Here is a 17314-nt window from a genome sequence, read left to right as displayed (position 1 = left end):
GCCCAGCTGCTGGAAAAACCACGGGGGCCACACACCACCTTCATGGCCCTCATCACAATGGGAGGAAATGGGCATTCCTTCATGGGAAGGAAGTAGGGTAGAAAAGGGGCCTGTTCCCATCGCAATGGGACCTGGAGGGCAGGCTGCTTATAGGGGAGAACGATAGGCTAGAGGAAGCCTGTCCTGTCCCAGCACATGTGTGTCATGCATGTGTCACATGTGTGCACGTGTGGGCATCTCACCTGTAGACGTAGGCTTTGCTGAGGACGGCTTCCAGGCGGTTGTTAAACTCGAAGAAGGCCATGTACTGGGAGGGAGAACAGGCATTAGGGGAGTCACGGCTCTTGCTCCTCCTCCTGGCCTGTCTCCCTGGTGGGTGAGGATCAAAGGCCCTCTGTGCAGGCCCCATGGTGTGAAAGGGGTCTAGAGACCAAGCCCTAGGTGGGGCCAGGAACCTGCCAAGAGTCAGAGCCCATCTTCCTGCAGAAATTATAGACCCTGGGCCCAGCACTGTGGTGCAGTGGATAAAACTGCCACCTGTAACGCCGAGATACCATATGGACATCAGCTCGAGTCCTGGCTGCTCTATTTATGATCTGGAACCATACTAATGGCTTGGGAAAGCAACAGAGGATGGCCCAAGGGCTTGGATACCCTGCTCCCATGTGGGAGACCCGGAAGAAGCTCTGGGCTCCTGGCTTCAGCCTGGAGTCAGACCCTAGCTGTTATGGCCTGGTGTGGGGAGTGAATGAGCACATGGAAGATCACTCTCGAACTCTGCATTTCAAATCAATAAAAATAAATCTTTAAAAAAATCCTAGAATCCTGTTGTCACAATTTGTGTATAATTTCAGGAGATTCTGAGACCTTTTGTGTTTTTTTCCACAGAATGTTTGGGAGAATACACATTCTGTGAAAACATTTCACAGAATGTTTGGGGGACCCTGTTTGGAATTTTGGCCTCCAGAGAAAGCCAACTTTCAGCAGAAACAGCACCCATATAATCACCCTCTCTCTCATACCCACCACAGGCATTCTTACCATAATTAAAAATCAACACCAGCTATCATTCTCCCTGTGCACCCATCACAGGGGCAGTGCCTCCGAGGGGCAGCATCTCTGTGTGAGGGAGATCTACGTTATCACCCGCTTAGCCCAGCAAGCACGTGGACCCTGGAGGGAAGCCAGCCAGCAACCTGTCCACAGCCCATGCAGGCACACGACAGAGTCAGCCCCTGAGCCCAGATCAAACATAAGATTGCAAGCTCTCTACCTACACTATGCCACGCTGGGATCTCCATGTCTGTTGATGCTCTGATAGTTGGGAAGAGGGATGAGACTGCCTCCAGGAGGTCTTCCACCTGCCATTCTTCCCCCCATCCCCAGGTGATCACTGGATGCAGGACTGTGGGCACAAGCCCCTCACCTTAGGCTCAGAGCACTGTGTGGAGTGGTAGGCCAGGGAATTCCTCCACTCATCAAGGTCACCACCCTCTAGTCACCTCCCCTCCTCCAGGATGTTCAGGTGGGCAATAAAGATGCCAGGGCATGAGAAGGGGAAGCTGAAGGCCATAGGCAAGGAATCCACCAGTCTTACCTTTAAGCAGCGGGGCAAGCGAAAGAGGGGGTTCACACCAAATTTCAAGTAGAGGAAGTCCAAGGGCAGGAGGCAGAACACGTCCATCTGGAATTCAACGGGACACAGCGGTTTACAAAGCGGGTAACCCTGGGCTATGGACGAGGGGAGTGAGGGCAGGTTGTGTCCCTTCAACCTGGAGGGGTGTGGTCCACACACACTGTGAGGGCTGAGTGCAGAAAGCCAAGGGCAGCTACAGCCCCATGTATGGCACCCACTGGGCTGCACAGCAGGCGCTGGCATGGAACAGCACACAAGGAGCTGACCCCAAGGACCTAGAGCCTGTGGCCTTGAGGACTCCCCCAGGGGAGCTAGGTCCAACCTCCAACTGTTCAGGAAACACATGGGCCCTCCCTTCCAGGAGCCCGTAGGCACCGCGCAGCCATCCTGGGTGCAAACCTTGAAGCGTTGGGACTTTAGGTAGTTGTTCCTCATCTCCTTCTTGTCTGTCTGCGGAAGAAGGAAATGAGGATGGTGAGACCGCAGCCTTACAGTTCAGTCCCCATTCCTGCAGGGGGCAATAGCGGACCCTGCCTTTCAAGTGAGCTCTGTGGGGCATGTGCCCCTGCTGCCTGCAGAGGGCTCTAGCCCAGGCCCACGTAGCTGGATCTGGCTCTCAGGATGGTGTCCTCACTGCACCATTTACACTTTCGTTTACTGAGCAGCATGTCCAGAAGGAAGGTGGCCAGAGAGCGCTCTTCCTTCCATGTTGTTTTAGAGGCGTGAGTCTAGCTAGGCTGCAGTGCTGCCACTGTGGAAAGCGACCAGCACGGGAAAATGGGGAGTGGAACTGCTGCTGCTGCTGAGGCACCATAGTCAAGGTCTCTGTGTCCTCTGTGGGCTGCATCAGAGATGGAGGTTTCCAACTGGTCCAGGGAGCATCCCCGAATTCAAAGCAGAAGCCACATGAAGTGTTATCTCCAGCAGCTCCTTGTGCTGACTGCAATGCACCTGTCACCTCAATTCAGTATCCACAGCAATTACTACTATGGCCATCTTACAGACGAGAATACTGAGAAGTGGGGGGCTGATTCTGGTAGTTGTGAGGGAAGCTCGGGTTTCAGCCAGGTGCACCTGCACTAAAGACCATTCTCTGGACCATGTGCCCATCTTTAACTGCACCAGACGGTCCAGAACAACAGTTGACATACATGATCAGAACACACAAAGGAAGGGCACAGTGAGTAGCCATACCATTGAATACACATGGACTCTGCTGCCAGGACTGCTGTATCCACTTATTTTATTATCTACCCCAACCTCGAGGGCTGCTCTCTCTCAACCCTCACACCCGCCAGGACTCACAATGATGTCCCCGCCTTTGACAAATTGCAGGCGCATCTGGAACACGACGATGTCCAGGAGGTAGATGAGGTCACACAGATAATCCATCAGCAGCCACAGGTGGATGTTACCCGGCGTCTGGTAGGGGAAGGCCCAGCGCACGGGAATCAGCCAGCAGTTCCAGTTCCAGGCCAGCACCACAAAGAACAGCCACAGGATGTACATCAGGTCTGCAAGGGCGAGGGGCGGGAGGCACTTGCTTTTGGCTTTGCTTTACTCTGAGTTTTATACATAGCATTTTTGGAACTCGGGAGTATATGTGTGAATGCATGCGTGCACGTATAAAACTGCCTTTGCTTTAAAAGTAAGTCTGTTCTCGACCCTAAGAGGTCTGCGCTCTATGGCAAACACAGGGCAGTGTTGTAACACACAGCTACCCAGGAAGCTCCTGGACCTTCATTCATGTTGACATTTTTCTGCCACAGTGCATGTGCTATCTTAGTACCTCCCAGATCACAGACATAATGCATGGAGATGGCCAGGGATGGACAGCTGGGTCAGTAGACACTGTAGATCACCCGGTCATCTTAGAAACCCAGCAGACACCAGGGTCCTGCCCACTCCACCCCTGCCACCCAGTGACTTTTTGTAAGTGCTTGAGACAGAACCCACCTCTGGCACCTGCCATGCTATCTCAAAGAAGTCCCAAGGAACTGTCACATGAGAGAGGCAGGGGGTCCCTTGGTAGAGGGAGGAAGAGGTGTGTCATTCTTGAGGAATGTGGGATAGGCTCAAGAGGAAGTATGAGAGACCCACGGGAGACCCTGGGAGAATCCCCATCCTTCTGTGCTCCAAACAGGAAGCCCAGGGCAGAGCCAGCCTGACCAGGGAGAAGGCTTGGCCAGGAATCAGGAGTCCTGAGGGTGAACTAGCCAGCTGCATCCTAAGGCTGACATTTCCTGTATGCCTTTGTACCCTCATCTGTAAGATGGGTCTGATTTTAGGTTCCATTCCAGAGCTTCCTATTATTGCTATGGTGTCAGAATTGGGCAAGGAAGTGTGCAATCCTTTTGAAACATATAAGTGGTCAGGGCCAGTACTATGGGGCAGTAAACTAGCCACACCTGCTGTCAGCATCCCATTGAAGTGCCAGTTTATGCCCTAGCTGCTCCATTTCTCATCTAATTCCCTGCTAATGCACCTGGGAAGGCAGCAGAAGATGACCCAAGTACTTGGGCTCCGGCACCCATTTTGGAGAGACCCAGATAAAGCCCCAGACTCCTGGCTTCAGTCAGGTCCAGCCCAGGCTGTTGGAGCCATTTGGGAAGTGAACCAGGAAATGCAAGATTTCTTTCTTTCCCACTCTCTATCACTCTGCCTTTCAAATAAATGAGTACATCTTACATCAAAAAGAAAGGGAAATATAAGTAGTTGTTAATGTGCAATGTCAGTGGCCACCCATGCTGCTGCCAGCATTGCCCTGGCCTCCTCCCATCCCAGCCATTCTCCTGCCCTCTCCTACTACACAGCAGAGATGCCCACAGTCTCAGGACTCACTGGTTAGGGGGTCAATACTCTGGGGGAACTGGTACTTCTTCCAGGGGCGGCGCTTGAACTTGCAGCACAGCATCTCGCAGTAGTGCTCCTCCTCCACCTGCTGTGCCTCAGCTGGCTTTGCTTCCGCGGCTGGCTCTGGAGCTTTCTTGGCTGGGGCTGTGGGGATGACCTGGGTGACCATCTGGCCCAGTCCATGGGCATAGGTGGAAGAGACAGAGAAGGGTTCCCACAACAGAAGCTAAGGGGACCCCTGTGCGACAAGCCCCATATGAATCCCACCACTTCTTCCTCATTCTTCAGCAAATGGGCACTTACCCATGTGTTGCACTAGCTACCTGTCTGTCACTGCTTCTCAAGAGCTACCCAAGACAAGACATTTCTGGGCAGACTGGATGCTGCAGCTCAGGGTCTGCTTGTGTGTGTGTATTTGGGTCTCCTTGGCTCCCCTGAGGGACTGGAGGACGTTTTGTACTCAGGGTTCCCTTATGTAGGGTCAACAGGTTACGGGCCTAAAAGTCGGGGCACTGTGGCTCCTGGCTTCTCAGGACTCCTTCATCTCTAACAGGGAGAGACTGGATGGGACCACAGCTGCCGCCTGCATCTCTAACATCCTCATGCTGACCTAGGGATTGGCACTTACAGGTTCAATATATCAATGTATCTGGCTTTAGGATTGCATAGCCTGCCTGGCTGGATCAATTGAGTGTCCTGTGAGCTCCAAAGCACAGTCCTCCACTGTAGAAAATCTCCCTGGCAAAAGTGTGTCCTTACTTCTTCCACCAGGAAGGACACTTGTAAGCCTGAGTAGTAGCACCTTAGAGCCCTCGAGGTAGCGAGGGCTCTGAGACACAACTGGTTCTAGAGGTAGCCAGGGATGTTTTCTGATGCCAAGGCCACAAGACGTGTCCCAGACTGGCACTACCTGTTGGTTGATGGGAAGCTTGTGGAAGGGTCAGGAAAGGGATCTGCCCTATGCAGAAGGAGCTGAGTGAGACTCTGGCCATCTTCCCAGCCCTGGACATATGGCACTTAATATCCACAGAGCAGGGACCCAGGTGTCTCTCCTGCACTCCAAGCCTTTCTTGGCCACCCTTACTGGCAGGTCACGAGGGGCTTGTGGGGGTCCCACTCCACGCCCAGTCGTACGAGTCCTATCCAGCTGCAGACTCACATGGCTTGGGGCTGTCCTCCTCGGAGGTGACATCAGGGTCGATTAGCTTCTCCTTGACCTTCTCCGTGCGCTCCTTGAAGAGCTTCACCAGCTCCTGGAGCCGGTCGTTGATGATGGCGCTGTTCTGGCTGGCCGTGGAGGCCGCCCGATCCTGGCCACTGTAGGTGCAGCACCACCACTGAGTGGGTTCAGCTGGTTAAGGGTTGCCCATTTCCCTCCCTCTGGGCCAGGAGCCTCACAGAGCCTAAAGGGAGAGGTTGCTGTCCTGCTTCCTTCTGACAGCCTCAGACCCACCATGGCATCTCCCAGGAGGGAGCTCAGCCTGGAAACAGCACCCTGGGGCCATACAAGTAAGGTAGGGGCAGCTCAACTTAGAGCTCATACGAGTCAGGCTACAGTTCCCAGTATGGACCTGATAGGAGATGCGGTCCGGGAGCAGCAGAGAGGGGCGGGGCTACTCAGCTGGCTTAGGAAGCTGCTGGTGGAGAAAGCAACTTGGATGTAACATAACATCATTCTTGCATTGGGAATTAATGGCAATGAGAGTCAGACAGAGAATGAGAGGGAGTCTGTCTGGCATTGCATACAGCAAGGCACAGAAACTCAATGTCAACTTGTGCCCAATAGAGGGAGCCAGGCTGGAGGCAGCCATCACAGGGAGAGGAATGAAAGAGGGTGCGTAGGAGCCCACACTGGAGCATAGCAGGTTAAGCGCCACTCACAATAGGTAGCAGGGGCCCAAACACCCGAGCTATCCTCTGAAGCTCTCCTAGGCTCGCTAGCTGGGAGCCAGATGGCAAGTGGAGCAGCTGAGTCTCAAGCTCTCAAGCTGGCACCCATAGAGGATACTAGCCCACTACACCACTGCCAGCCCCTGGAACCTGCAGTTTTAACAAGCCCTCTGGGACAGGACCCCGCCCCCAGGGGGGGGTCCTCTCATTTTCCTCCTCTCATTGGTCCTTCAGGGGTCCCATGTGAGGAGCCCCTGCTGGGGGCTCTCCTAGTCCCCTCCCTGAACACAACTAGCACAGGTGCAGCTGGGCACTGGCACTCTGACTCAGCAGCCTTAGCAAGAGAGAAATGCTGCCCTGTTTCACATGGAAGCCACTAGCAGGTACTGCCTAGGGGAGAGGCATTCTGAGAACACCCAGTTGTGTCTACCATCTTCCCAACCCACCTCTCTGGGATGCCACAGGTAACCCCTACTCACTCAAGGTCCTGCGGGGATGTGGGCTCCGACCAGGCCACCACTGGGGACTCAGCTGGTGACAACGCCTTGAGCTCTTCGGCCTCATCATCCAGAGAGGGCAGCTTCCTCCTGCAGAGGTGCAAGGGGACTTCAGCAACAGCAGAGGGGCTCAGGGAAAATGAAATGACAATGATCCCTGCCAAGGTCACTTAGAGGGTACAGGGGAGTGGGGGGAGAATGATACTGCCAAAAGGAGCCTCTTTTGTCTGGAAAGAGTTAGAAAGGGAGAACCCAGGGCCCTGGCCACTCCCTGATCTCAGTCTCTGGCTCCGCTCCAGGGGCCAGAATAGAGAGATCAGGGTTGACCCAGAATCAGGCAAACCTGAGTTTGCATTACGGTCTTGCCTCTTATAACTCAGTGACCCTAGAAAAGTACTTATAATCACTCCATGATGCTCAGAGCTGCCTCAGTTTCTCCTTCCATTAAAAAAAAAAGGCCACTCAGGTACACAAGGTATTTATCACCAAGGCAGGGCTTTGCTGCGACTTCTTCCCCTCCTCCCACTCATGCTACCCATTCAGCTGCCAGAGAAGGCCGGGGAGTCATTTGCAGCCTGTGTGTGGTCTTGGACAAACCCCGCCCCTGCCTGAGTCCCAGGCTCCCTCTTTGAAGGATAATGTTTGACAATTGCTGGGGCCATTGCTGTCATTTGGGAGATCCAGGCAAGTGGGTTCAAGAGCCTCTCCTCTCTCAGCTTTGACGTCCACTTGGTTCGAAATCTGCCTGGATTTCCGGGCCAAGAAAGTTCTTGATCAGCCTGCCCTTGGCCTGAGGGTTAGGGTTGGAGCCAGAGAAGTGTGGCTTGGTAGGAGAGGCTCCATGGAAACTACTTCCTATTAGGCTTTTGGGAGTTAACTGCCTGGATGTTCCTAGTCTCTGTTGGGTGACAATGCATTGCTTTCCTGGAGAAGAAAAAGCCTGGGAAAGGAGGAAAAATACCTTACTACCACCAAGAAAGTCAACTCCAACTTTAGAGAAAGAATCCTGCTTAAGACAGAACAGAACTGGGCCTGGCACGATAGCCTAGTGGCTAAATCCTCGCCTTGCATGCATCCCAGCTGCTCCACTTCCCATCCAGCAATAAGCCAATCACATAAATTTTGCATGATTCTCTGCACAAATTATTTGAAATAGTTAAACTCATAGTAATGGGAAGTTGAATCGTGGGTGCCAGGGATTGGAAGAGGGAGAGCAGTGGGGAGCTGCTGTTGTATGGTGAATAAAGTGTTTCAGTTATGCAAGGTGGAAATTATAGAGACTTTTGGCATACCAAAAGACATAGTTAGTGATGCTATAGTATATATTTAACATTCTGTTAAAAGCTTAAGGAGCGGGCATTGGGTGGGTATTTAGCCTAGCTGATAAGTTGTTCCATCCCACGTAGGAGTACCTGAGGTTGGTACCCAGCTCCAGTTCCTGACTCCAGCTTCGTGCTAATACAGATCCAGGGAGGCAGCGAGCAATGGCTAAGCAAGGAGTTGGAATCCTACCACCCATGAGGGAGACCAGCATTGAGCTCCTGTCCTCTGCCGGCTCAGCCTCGACTGCTATAGGCATTTAGGGGAATGAATCAGTACATGGGACGTGTCTTTTTGCTTCTCAGAAACAGATGAGTGTGAACATACCTTCTAACAACTAAACCGAGAGGGTCGAATGAGCGGTGTCATTTATGCCATGTGGTCCTGCTGTGTATTATTCTATTAGCCCTACAGCTGAGAGCACTGGGGGGTCTCTTGTAAGGAACCCCAAAACTGGGGAGAAGTAGGGGAGTAGGGGGCCTGTGGTCCCAAGTCTCCACACCAGCTCATGCTGTGACTTTAGGCCAGCTGTTTTCCCTCCCTAGCCTCAGTTTCCCCATCTGCCAAGTGGACAGATGGCACAGTGCTGAGTAAAGCCCAAAAGAAGTGCCAGAGGTGACCTGAGGGCCGCCGAGGCTGAGCGCGGGACTGTAAGGGTGTCAGTCTTGGTGGGCGACGGTGGTGGCAGCCCAGGCGATGGTGGTGGCAGCCTGGGGGGCGATGGGGGCTTTTCCTCCACAACAAGGGGGTGGCTGTCAGCATCTGTGTCTTCCACCTGCACCTCAGGATGCTCTCTCGTGGCAGGCACTTGAGAAGAGGAAGCAAAGGAGAGTCAGAAGCAGAAAAGCCTGATCCCAGGACGCTGACTGTGGCCCCACAGGAGGCAGGCGGGAACGCAGGGCTGTCCAGCAGCTTCATGCTTCACACAAAGCTGCATGCAAGGGGGGGAAATAAGGCAGTGCTGCAAGATTCAGGCACCCCAGCTCTCAGCACAACAGCTATGATGGAAGCCACAGCACCTCCAACCCAGCCTGCAGCCTCACCCCAGAAAGCCCAGCCAGATTGTTCTCAGCCTGGGGCGTGGGGGGGCACTACAGCACCCACAGAGGGCATAGAGAATGGGGAATGGGGACCTGGGGCCTGGCCTAACACAGCCTGGACCAGCCGCTTCTCCTCTCTGGGGCTCAAGAAGGGCAACACCACCTTCCCAGGTGCACTGTCTGGATATACAGACAGTGACCTCAAGGTGTCCCCCAGACCAAGGCAGGGACAACTTCTGTGGCAAGTTACCCCTCTCCCTATCAGGGACCTGTTTTGGGATCTCAAGTTTTTCTTTGTGCCTTTAGTGCCATTTGTATTGGATTTCCTCTCAGTGCGGGTGGGGTGTTGTTTTATCTGTCTGTTACTTTCCTGGCAAATGATCCTGGTGTTCTGTAGTCAGGTCTTTGTCTTGCAAGTAGGAAAGACAAGTGCAATGATTGGAAAGAGTTAAATGTAGGAGGCAGATCCAACAAGAAACCTGGGTGGTGGGTCCAAGGCAAGACTCCGCTGGCAAGCACCAACATCCCATATAAGTCCCAGCTGCTCCACTTCCCATCCAGCTTCCTGTTTGTGGTCTGGGAAAGCAGTAGAGGATGGCCCAAAGTTTTGGGACCCTACACCCACATAGGAGAACCAAAAGAAGCTCCTGGCTTCAGATCGGCTCAGCTCTGGCCATTGTGGCTACTTGCAGGAGTGAATCAACGGATGAAACATTTTTCTCTCTGTAGATCTGCCTTCTCAATTAAAATAAATCTTTTTTAAAAAACAGAAACAAAACTGGTGGTGATTGTCCAACCAAACTATTGTCTCCTAGTGAACCCAGACACTCCCATGTGGGAGGCAATGCCTCAGGTAAAGACTAAATCCCAGTATCTGTCTGACTGAACCCCAAACTTTGCAGGGCAAAAGATGGGCAGGAAGGGAGATGTTTTCAAGAATTTGATGAGAAGTTTTGCCCGGCCAGCAAGAGACCCCCGGGCTCCAGGAGGAAAGACAGCAAGAGGCAGAATGCTGCCAGCTGTTCCCCAGTAGACTACAGAATATAGTCAGGGACCTCTGAGCTCTCCAACATGCTCAGGGCCTGGGTGTATTCTGAGGCAGCAGGAAGCAGCCTGGCCTTGGCATCCAGGCTGTGGTCTGGAATCCTGCTGGGGAGGGCATACCCCATCCCCTGACCCCCAACAATGGGAAGACACTACCACCTTAGTCCTCCCTAAAAAGGAGGGAAAACCCCTCAGACTGGTATTCCACTCCCCATCAGCTTTACAGAGTGGAAACTCAAGATAGAAGTCATATTGCTGGGGCCAGCATTGTGGTAAAGTGGGTAAAACTGCCACCTGCAATGCTAGTATCTCATAGGAGTACAGGTTTGAGTCTTGGCTGCCCCATTTCTGATCCAGCTGCCCACTAATGGCTTGAGAGAAGTAATAGAAGATGGCCCAAGTCCCTGGGCCCTTGCCACCTGAGTGGGAGACCTGTGTAAAGCTTGCTGCTCTAGCCTAGCTTGGCTCCAGATGTTGCAGCCATCTGGGGAGTGACCCAGTGGATGGAAGATCTCGAAGTGAAAAAGAACTATTAAACATGTAAATTACATCATGCCAGCTATGCGTCTGTTTTAATAAAGTCTAAGTGCTTTATATAAACTCTAACATGTTTTTATTTACTTATTTGAGAGACAGAGCTATAGAGAAGATTTCCGTTCTCTGGCTCATTTCCCCAGCACCCACAATAGGTGGGGCTGAGCCAGGTCAAAAACTGGAGCAGGGAACTCAAGCCAGGCCTCCCCAGGAACCAAGACAGTTGGCTCATCACCTGCTGCCACCTAGGGTGTGCCTTGGTGGAAGTTGGTGTCAGGAGACTGGCCCGGGTAGTCCAAGGTGGGTGGGACCCTGGCATCCCTCTCTATATTTTTTAAAGGTTTGTTTGTTTATTAGAAATGCAGATTTATAGAGAAAAGGAGAAACAGAGAAAGACATTCTATCTGTTGTTTCACTCCCAAAATGGCCGCAGTGGCCAGAGCTAAGCCCATCTGAAGCCAAGAACCAGGAGCTTCTTCTGGGTCTTCCGCATAGGTACAGGCTTTGGGTCATCCTCTACTGCTTTCCCAGGCCATGAGCAGAGAGCTGGATGGGCAACTGGGACACAAACTGGTGCCCATATGGGATGCTGGTGCTTGCAGGCAGAAGATTAGCCAATTGAGCCACCACACCAGCTCAGGACCCAGCCATCTTAACCAGAGTCTCCACTGTTAAGTGATGACCCCTAGGGTCACTCTTGCAACCTTAGAGTGCTTAGAGTGTGGCTTCTTAGTGTGTCCACTTTGCAGGAAAGGAAGTTGAGACATGGAGAGGTGGAGGAACCCGCAGAGGAGCCAGACTTGGCTGTGGGCACCCAGCTCAGCGAGGCCTCTGCAGAAATGAAATGCCAGCATGCGAGGCGTCCATAGCATCCCCGAAACAAGGGTAACATTCTTGCTCTCGCTTTGCCTCCCTTGTCTTCAGCAGCAGCCAGGTCATCATGTACCATTCTGCAACCTGGCCACTCCACTGTCCCCAAGGGATGACATGTGGGCTCCCAGGGGAGTGTGCTGCGTGCTGTGACTCTGAGTCTCTGGCTTCCAGTCTTGCTATGTGACCTTTGCCCATGTGTCATGCTGTGATGTAGCCAGAAAGCTCTCAATTGACCATGGAAATCCTGGGCACTGTGCCCCTTAGTCTTCAGAACTATGAGCTAAATAAATCCTTTCTCTGCATAAAGGACCCAGCCTCTGGTCCTGCTGCTGCACTGTACTCCCCATGCAATGGCCTCATTTCCCTCCCAGCAGAGGGCATCCACCAGCCACCAGCCTCCTCAGGGCTTACTGGAGACCTGGCTGATTTCTATTTACAGTAAACCAGTGTTGGTTTTCCATTTGAATAGTGATCCATGCTCTCTGATACATAGAAAAGAGAATCAAGTGAAAGAAAAACTGGTGCTCAAATGCACTAAGCTGGCACAAAAGCAACCATGGGGGAGGGGACACATGGGGGCTGAAGTGGGAGATCATGGCAGTATATCTAAGCCCTGCACTCCAGAAGGCAGGAGCTGTGGTCGCAACCTTCATCCCTTCTCTGCAGCCACCCCAGCCAGGAAGACACAAGAGGCCCAGAGGGGCCCTCTCCCCTGGCTGGGCATGCTCAGTTCCACCTGCTGGTACTAACCTCTGGAGCATCTTTGCACAGAATCAACCAAAACTAACCCAACAAGTCTAAAAGCAAAATGGCCAGGTCCAGCCTGAGCCAAGGAAGAAAGGGACAGGGGTCTGTCCCTAGCACTTTGCTGTCCTGTGGGGACCCTGTGACCATTACAGGGATCCACCCAGGCAGGGGCCCCTGAGTCGCCTCCCTCCCTGGTCTGCCTGCTGAAGCTGGGAGTGATTTTTCCTGAAGTCGTATTGGTCCAGCAGGTATTGACTGCCCCCACATGATCCAGGTCCCAGCAAGCTCAGTCAGTAGACTGTGCAAAGAATCCCTCTGCTCCAATGTATTGTAACTGTGTAATGAAGACTATCATATCTAGACATGAGGATACAATGCAGTATGAATCTCTACTTCTGGATAAAATGGACTCCAATGAAACTGTTTACTATATCTTGACAATAGGACGCTGGACTCTGCCATTGTCCATGCCCACAATGATGGGCATATGACTGTGTACGAAGAGCTACACTTTAGTAATGATATAGGGGAGCTCAGTGAGGGGGAGGGGATAAGGGAAATACCAGGGCCTATGGGACTATATCATAAAATGATAATAAAAAAAAAAAAGAAGTAAAATTTAAAAAAAAATCCCTCTGCTCCCCAAGCCAACTTCCTCTCTTTCTGGCCCTTCACACCTACCCCCAGTCCCTACCTCAGCCTACTGGCCTGGAGAGCTGAAGGTCTTGTTTAGACTAGCTTGTAAATGACTACTTTGTATAGGAAAAATCACCCACAGAAAGTAACACTTAACCCGAAAGATACGAACTGATAATCATGGAATTTTAGACATGAAACCCCTCAAGTCTCTCTCTCTCACAAAGCAGGATGAAGCCTTTGACCAGCAGGGCAGGCTGGGCTGGTTTGCCATGAGCATAGCCAAGAGTCCCACACCATGATCATGGCCCCGGCACTGGGAGACAGCCCAAGCCATGCACAACCACATGCCACAGGAATGAGCACGCCGGGCAGCCAGCTAACGCTACCTAGGCAGCGGATGGAGCTCCGTGTCTCCCTGGCGAAGTTGGAGTTGGACAAGGTAGTTCTCCGGGAGACGAGGACTGGGATGCGGGTGATGGGGGGCCGGTAGGTGGGCACATTGGGGAGGTGTTCTGCCGGGTTTGGGGGGACAGCTCCAGAGCCCACGTGGCTGGGTGGCTGGTCCTGCACCAGGCGATTCAGCTCCATGTCCCAGCCTTGTGCAGCTGTGGGGCTGAGGCTGGAAAGTCACAGGTGGAGACGGGACCTAGAGGCTGCAATTGGGAGGCAGAGTTGGGGGAGGCCTGGTAACTGGGGGGGCAGTTCCCACTCCAGCACCTGCACAGGGCAGCCCACAGGTTACTGGCAGCCCCCTGGGGTCTGAGCCATCCCTCCTGTCCCCAAAGTACAGCTTTTAAGGCATTGCTGAGTCATGGCACACCTGTCTCACCATCTGGCTTTGAGGAGCCGCACTGGGCACCACCCACTCATTCCTCACACTCCCAGCTACCAGCAGCTTTTCTCATTACACACTCAGAAGAGTCAGCATCAAAGAATCCAGAACCCAGAGATTCAGGCTCCTGAAGCCCCAGACTAAATACCCTTAACCCAGGGGAAGCTTTCAAGTCCAGAGAAACCCCCTGGAGGTCAATTAATTCTACTTCCGGTCCCAAGCAGTCACTTTTCCCAGGACCCTGGCTCCCCAGCTTGAGCTGTGTGCTGGGATCACCCGGGGAAGGACTGAGTGTCCCCAGCCAATATGCTTTACTGCTCCAAGAGGAAGCTTGGCATCAGTAATGTTTAAATCTCCCCCAGGCGACTGCACCATGCAGGCAGCCTGAGCTACCCAGGTTCAAGGCCACTGCCTCTCAAATATTTAATGTGTGTGGAGACAAATCCACAGGAGGTGGTGTCACCACGCGGATTCCTGCTCAACAGGCCTACAATGAGACCCGGGAATCTGAATTTCTAACCAGCTCAAGCCAAAGCTACCAGCTCTAGGGCCACACTTTTTTTTTTTTTTTGTAATTGTACTTATTTAATGAAGAGGCATAAAGACAAACAGATGGACAGAGAGAGCTCCCACTCACAGGATCGCTCCCAAGGTGCCAGTAACAACAGGGCCAGGACCTGGAGCTGGGAGGCAGCATAGGGCAGGCAGGAACTCAATTACCAGAGCCATTGCTGCTGCCTCCCAGGGTCTGCACTAGCAGAAAGCTGGAGGCAGGAGCTGGAGCTGGGTACCAAACCCGGGCACTGCCATGAGGGATGTGGCCATCTTAAACACCTTTCCCCAGGCCCATGCTTTTGCAAAGGAATGGGAAAATGCCCCCATGCTCCTTTGCACAGGTCCCACAGCACCTGCTTCCAAATCACCCAGAGCCACTGGCAGAACCTGCCTGTACCTGTTGCGTCCTGCTCTCATCCACGATGTGTGGGACCCAGCACTGGGCCTGGACATGGGTTTTCTCTGGTGTGTGGAAACCACCAGAAGACACTTTCAATGACCAAGTGGGAACCAAGCTGAGGCCACTCAGGATCACTACCCCACAGTCCAGGCCCATTGCGGTCACTGGTTAGGACAGATGTATCACAACCCTCATAATGGACTCCTCTCCCCTTTCTGGCAGCCAGGCTGAGAGTCAGCCTCCCTGCCGGGTCGCTGCTGCTACTGTGTGCCTGGTTGTCTTGGTTTGGGAGCAATGGCTCAGAGAGGTCACAGCACTGATTCAATGTCACAGAGCAAGGAAGAAGGAGAGGAGCCAGGAGTGAAATGCAGGTCTGTGTGCCTTGACTGCTTGGGCCAATCTGGCACATGAGCCTCAGTTTTCTCACCTGTGTAATAGTCTGGTTACCACAGTGAGGTGGTTTAAGGACACAGAGGAATGAATGTAAGGCATGCAACACCCACAAGCCAGAGCACCGAGTGACTTTCCCAGGCTCAGCTTCCTTGGACTCTTACCCTACCATGCAGTCATAGTCTATGTGCTGGGCCCACCCTGGGGTCTGAGCAGCCCCCCAAAGCTCACAGAGATGTGGGGCTCAGGACCCACTACCAGCAGGCTATTTCCTTACAGGTATTCCTGAAGCTGTCCACAGAGCTGCCTGCCCAGCCAGAGGCTATGACAGGATGGGTGGTTGACTGCCGTGGGACTCCCCAGCCCCATGGGAGACCTGGGGCCATCACACTCCGTCCCCAACACAGACCCCAAGGGGTGGGGTTGGCCTGAGGGGGAGGAGGCAGTGGAGAGAGGAAGGAAGGAAGGAAGGAGGCCCCTGGCTACTGCACACACCTACCTCCTGGGCTCTCAGCTGTTACTGCCTCTTCCTCCTCTTCCCACAGCTCCTGCAGCAGAAAAGGAAACTGTGACCCTCCCCACCACACTCCCCAGTCAGGAAACCTGCCTTGGGATTCTCTCTGCCCTGCCAGCCCACTAGGGTAGCGGGTAGCCTACAGCTTGCAAAAGGCAGAACACACAGGAAACCCCCAGCCCTGACACCAGAATTTTCTCAGTGTGGTTCCCTTTCGCAGCCCTGGGGACTAAGCAACTAAAGCAGCAGCCACTGTGAGATGCTGCCCCCAAGGACAGCATTCCACAGTGTACAAGTACTTTCACATCTTTCTACAGTCCCCAGACACCAGTGGTCATGAGACCCAGCGTGAGCAGGTGGACTTGAGTTCGCATGCACCTGACTCCATACCATGGCTCTCACAAGAGGGCCACCCAACTCCCCAGCCATGGTCAAGGTCATTTCTGCATCATCCGACCCGAGTCTGAGCAGGGACTTGCACAACCCACCACCCCATATCCTGCAGACATTTCGCCCACTGAAAACCAACCCTATGGGTAAGCCCCAGCTTCCAGCTGACCCCAGCCCAGGCCCTCCAGGCCCCCGGGAGCTCTGTGCTTCTCCGTACCTGGTCTGAGTCCCGCAGGTCCTGGGCTTCTCCTTCACTCTGATCCACGTCTGCCTGCACCCCCAGATAGCTATCCAGCAGGACACTACAAAGAAAGGAGGGTAGTTAGGAGGGTTCAGTACTTCCGGACTCCTGTGAGTGCTGGGAGCTGGGGTTACAGAGATGCTAAGAACAGAGGCCCCCCTGCTCTCCTTGGGCTCCCAGGGCTGTGTCCTATTACCAATGAAACACACCCACAATAGCCTACAAAAGACAAGCTGCAACTCTGCTGGGAAGGAGGGCTTTCCAAAGGAGGTGGCCAGCAAAGTGGGCCACAAGGATAATGATCTTAACAGAAAGAACAGATAGAGGAGGGTGTCCTGGAAGGGGCATCAGCATACGTACAGACCAACATGGAGAATGGTTGGAGGTGCAGTCCCCTGGGGTGTCACTTGAAGAGCACTGTGTAACACTAAGCCACAAGTCCCAGGCTACCCTGACTGTCCCCAGGGTGTCTCTGTGGTGCAGACAGAGCAGGGGAGTGTGAGAAGAGTGAGGACCAGAGAGGCAAACAGATGTGGCCACAGTCACACAGCAAGTTGTCCCACAGCACCCAAACTGGGGAGACCAAAGCCAAGACCGAAGTTTGAGATTCAGAGAGGCCCACAGTCAGTCCCCAGTTACCCAATGTGGACAGCTCAAGCATGACCTGAGGCTGTGTGCTGCCCTTCTGTTCTGTGGCCTGACTCCACGTGTCTATCCCATCCCAGTGACATAGAGGAATAAGACAGATTCACATGACCCAGGCTTCCACCTCCCTTTATTTTTCTTCATTTTTATCATGTGCACCTGTCCTTTGTCAAAGTAATAAACTCCCCCCTTCCCCAGGGAGAGACTGGTTTCCTTGTAGAGGTTCAAGTCACAAAAGCAAGGTCACACAATGATTTTCATGGGCCCCTTCCTT

General features: G+C 53.2%; 1 protein-coding gene across 1 annotated transcript in view; it reads right to left on the bottom strand.

Moving 5' to 3' along the window:
- Nucleotides 1-17314, bottom strand: part of CNGB1 (cyclic nucleotide gated channel subunit beta 1) — a gene marked incomplete at its 5' end in the record, with an annotated part of 50454 nt that overhangs the window by 16706 nt on the left and 16434 nt on the right. The window contains 10 exons of the mRNA XM_058674841.1: nucleotides 243-307; nucleotides 1598-1684; nucleotides 2012-2086; nucleotides 2942-3150; nucleotides 4478-4633; nucleotides 5649-5806; nucleotides 6859-6966; nucleotides 8817-9003; nucleotides 15750-15798; nucleotides 16372-16456. Coding sequence (XP_058530824.1) covers nucleotides 243-307; nucleotides 1598-1684; nucleotides 2012-2086; nucleotides 2942-3150; nucleotides 4478-4633; nucleotides 5649-5806; nucleotides 6859-6966; nucleotides 8817-9003; nucleotides 15750-15798; nucleotides 16372-16456 — 1179 coding nt within the window. The remainder of the gene's footprint in view (nucleotides 1-242; nucleotides 308-1597; nucleotides 1685-2011; nucleotides 2087-2941; nucleotides 3151-4477; nucleotides 4634-5648; nucleotides 5807-6858; nucleotides 6967-8816; nucleotides 9004-15749; nucleotides 15799-16371; nucleotides 16457-17314) is intronic.

This window comes from Ochotona princeps, chromosome 16 (genome assembly GCF_030435755.1).
Source record: "Ochotona princeps isolate mOchPri1 chromosome 16, mOchPri1.hap1, whole genome shotgun sequence".
Classification (NCBI taxonomy): domain Eukaryota; kingdom Metazoa; phylum Chordata; class Mammalia; order Lagomorpha; family Ochotonidae; genus Ochotona; species Ochotona princeps.
This window is presented reverse-complemented; position numbering and strand designations above follow the sequence as displayed.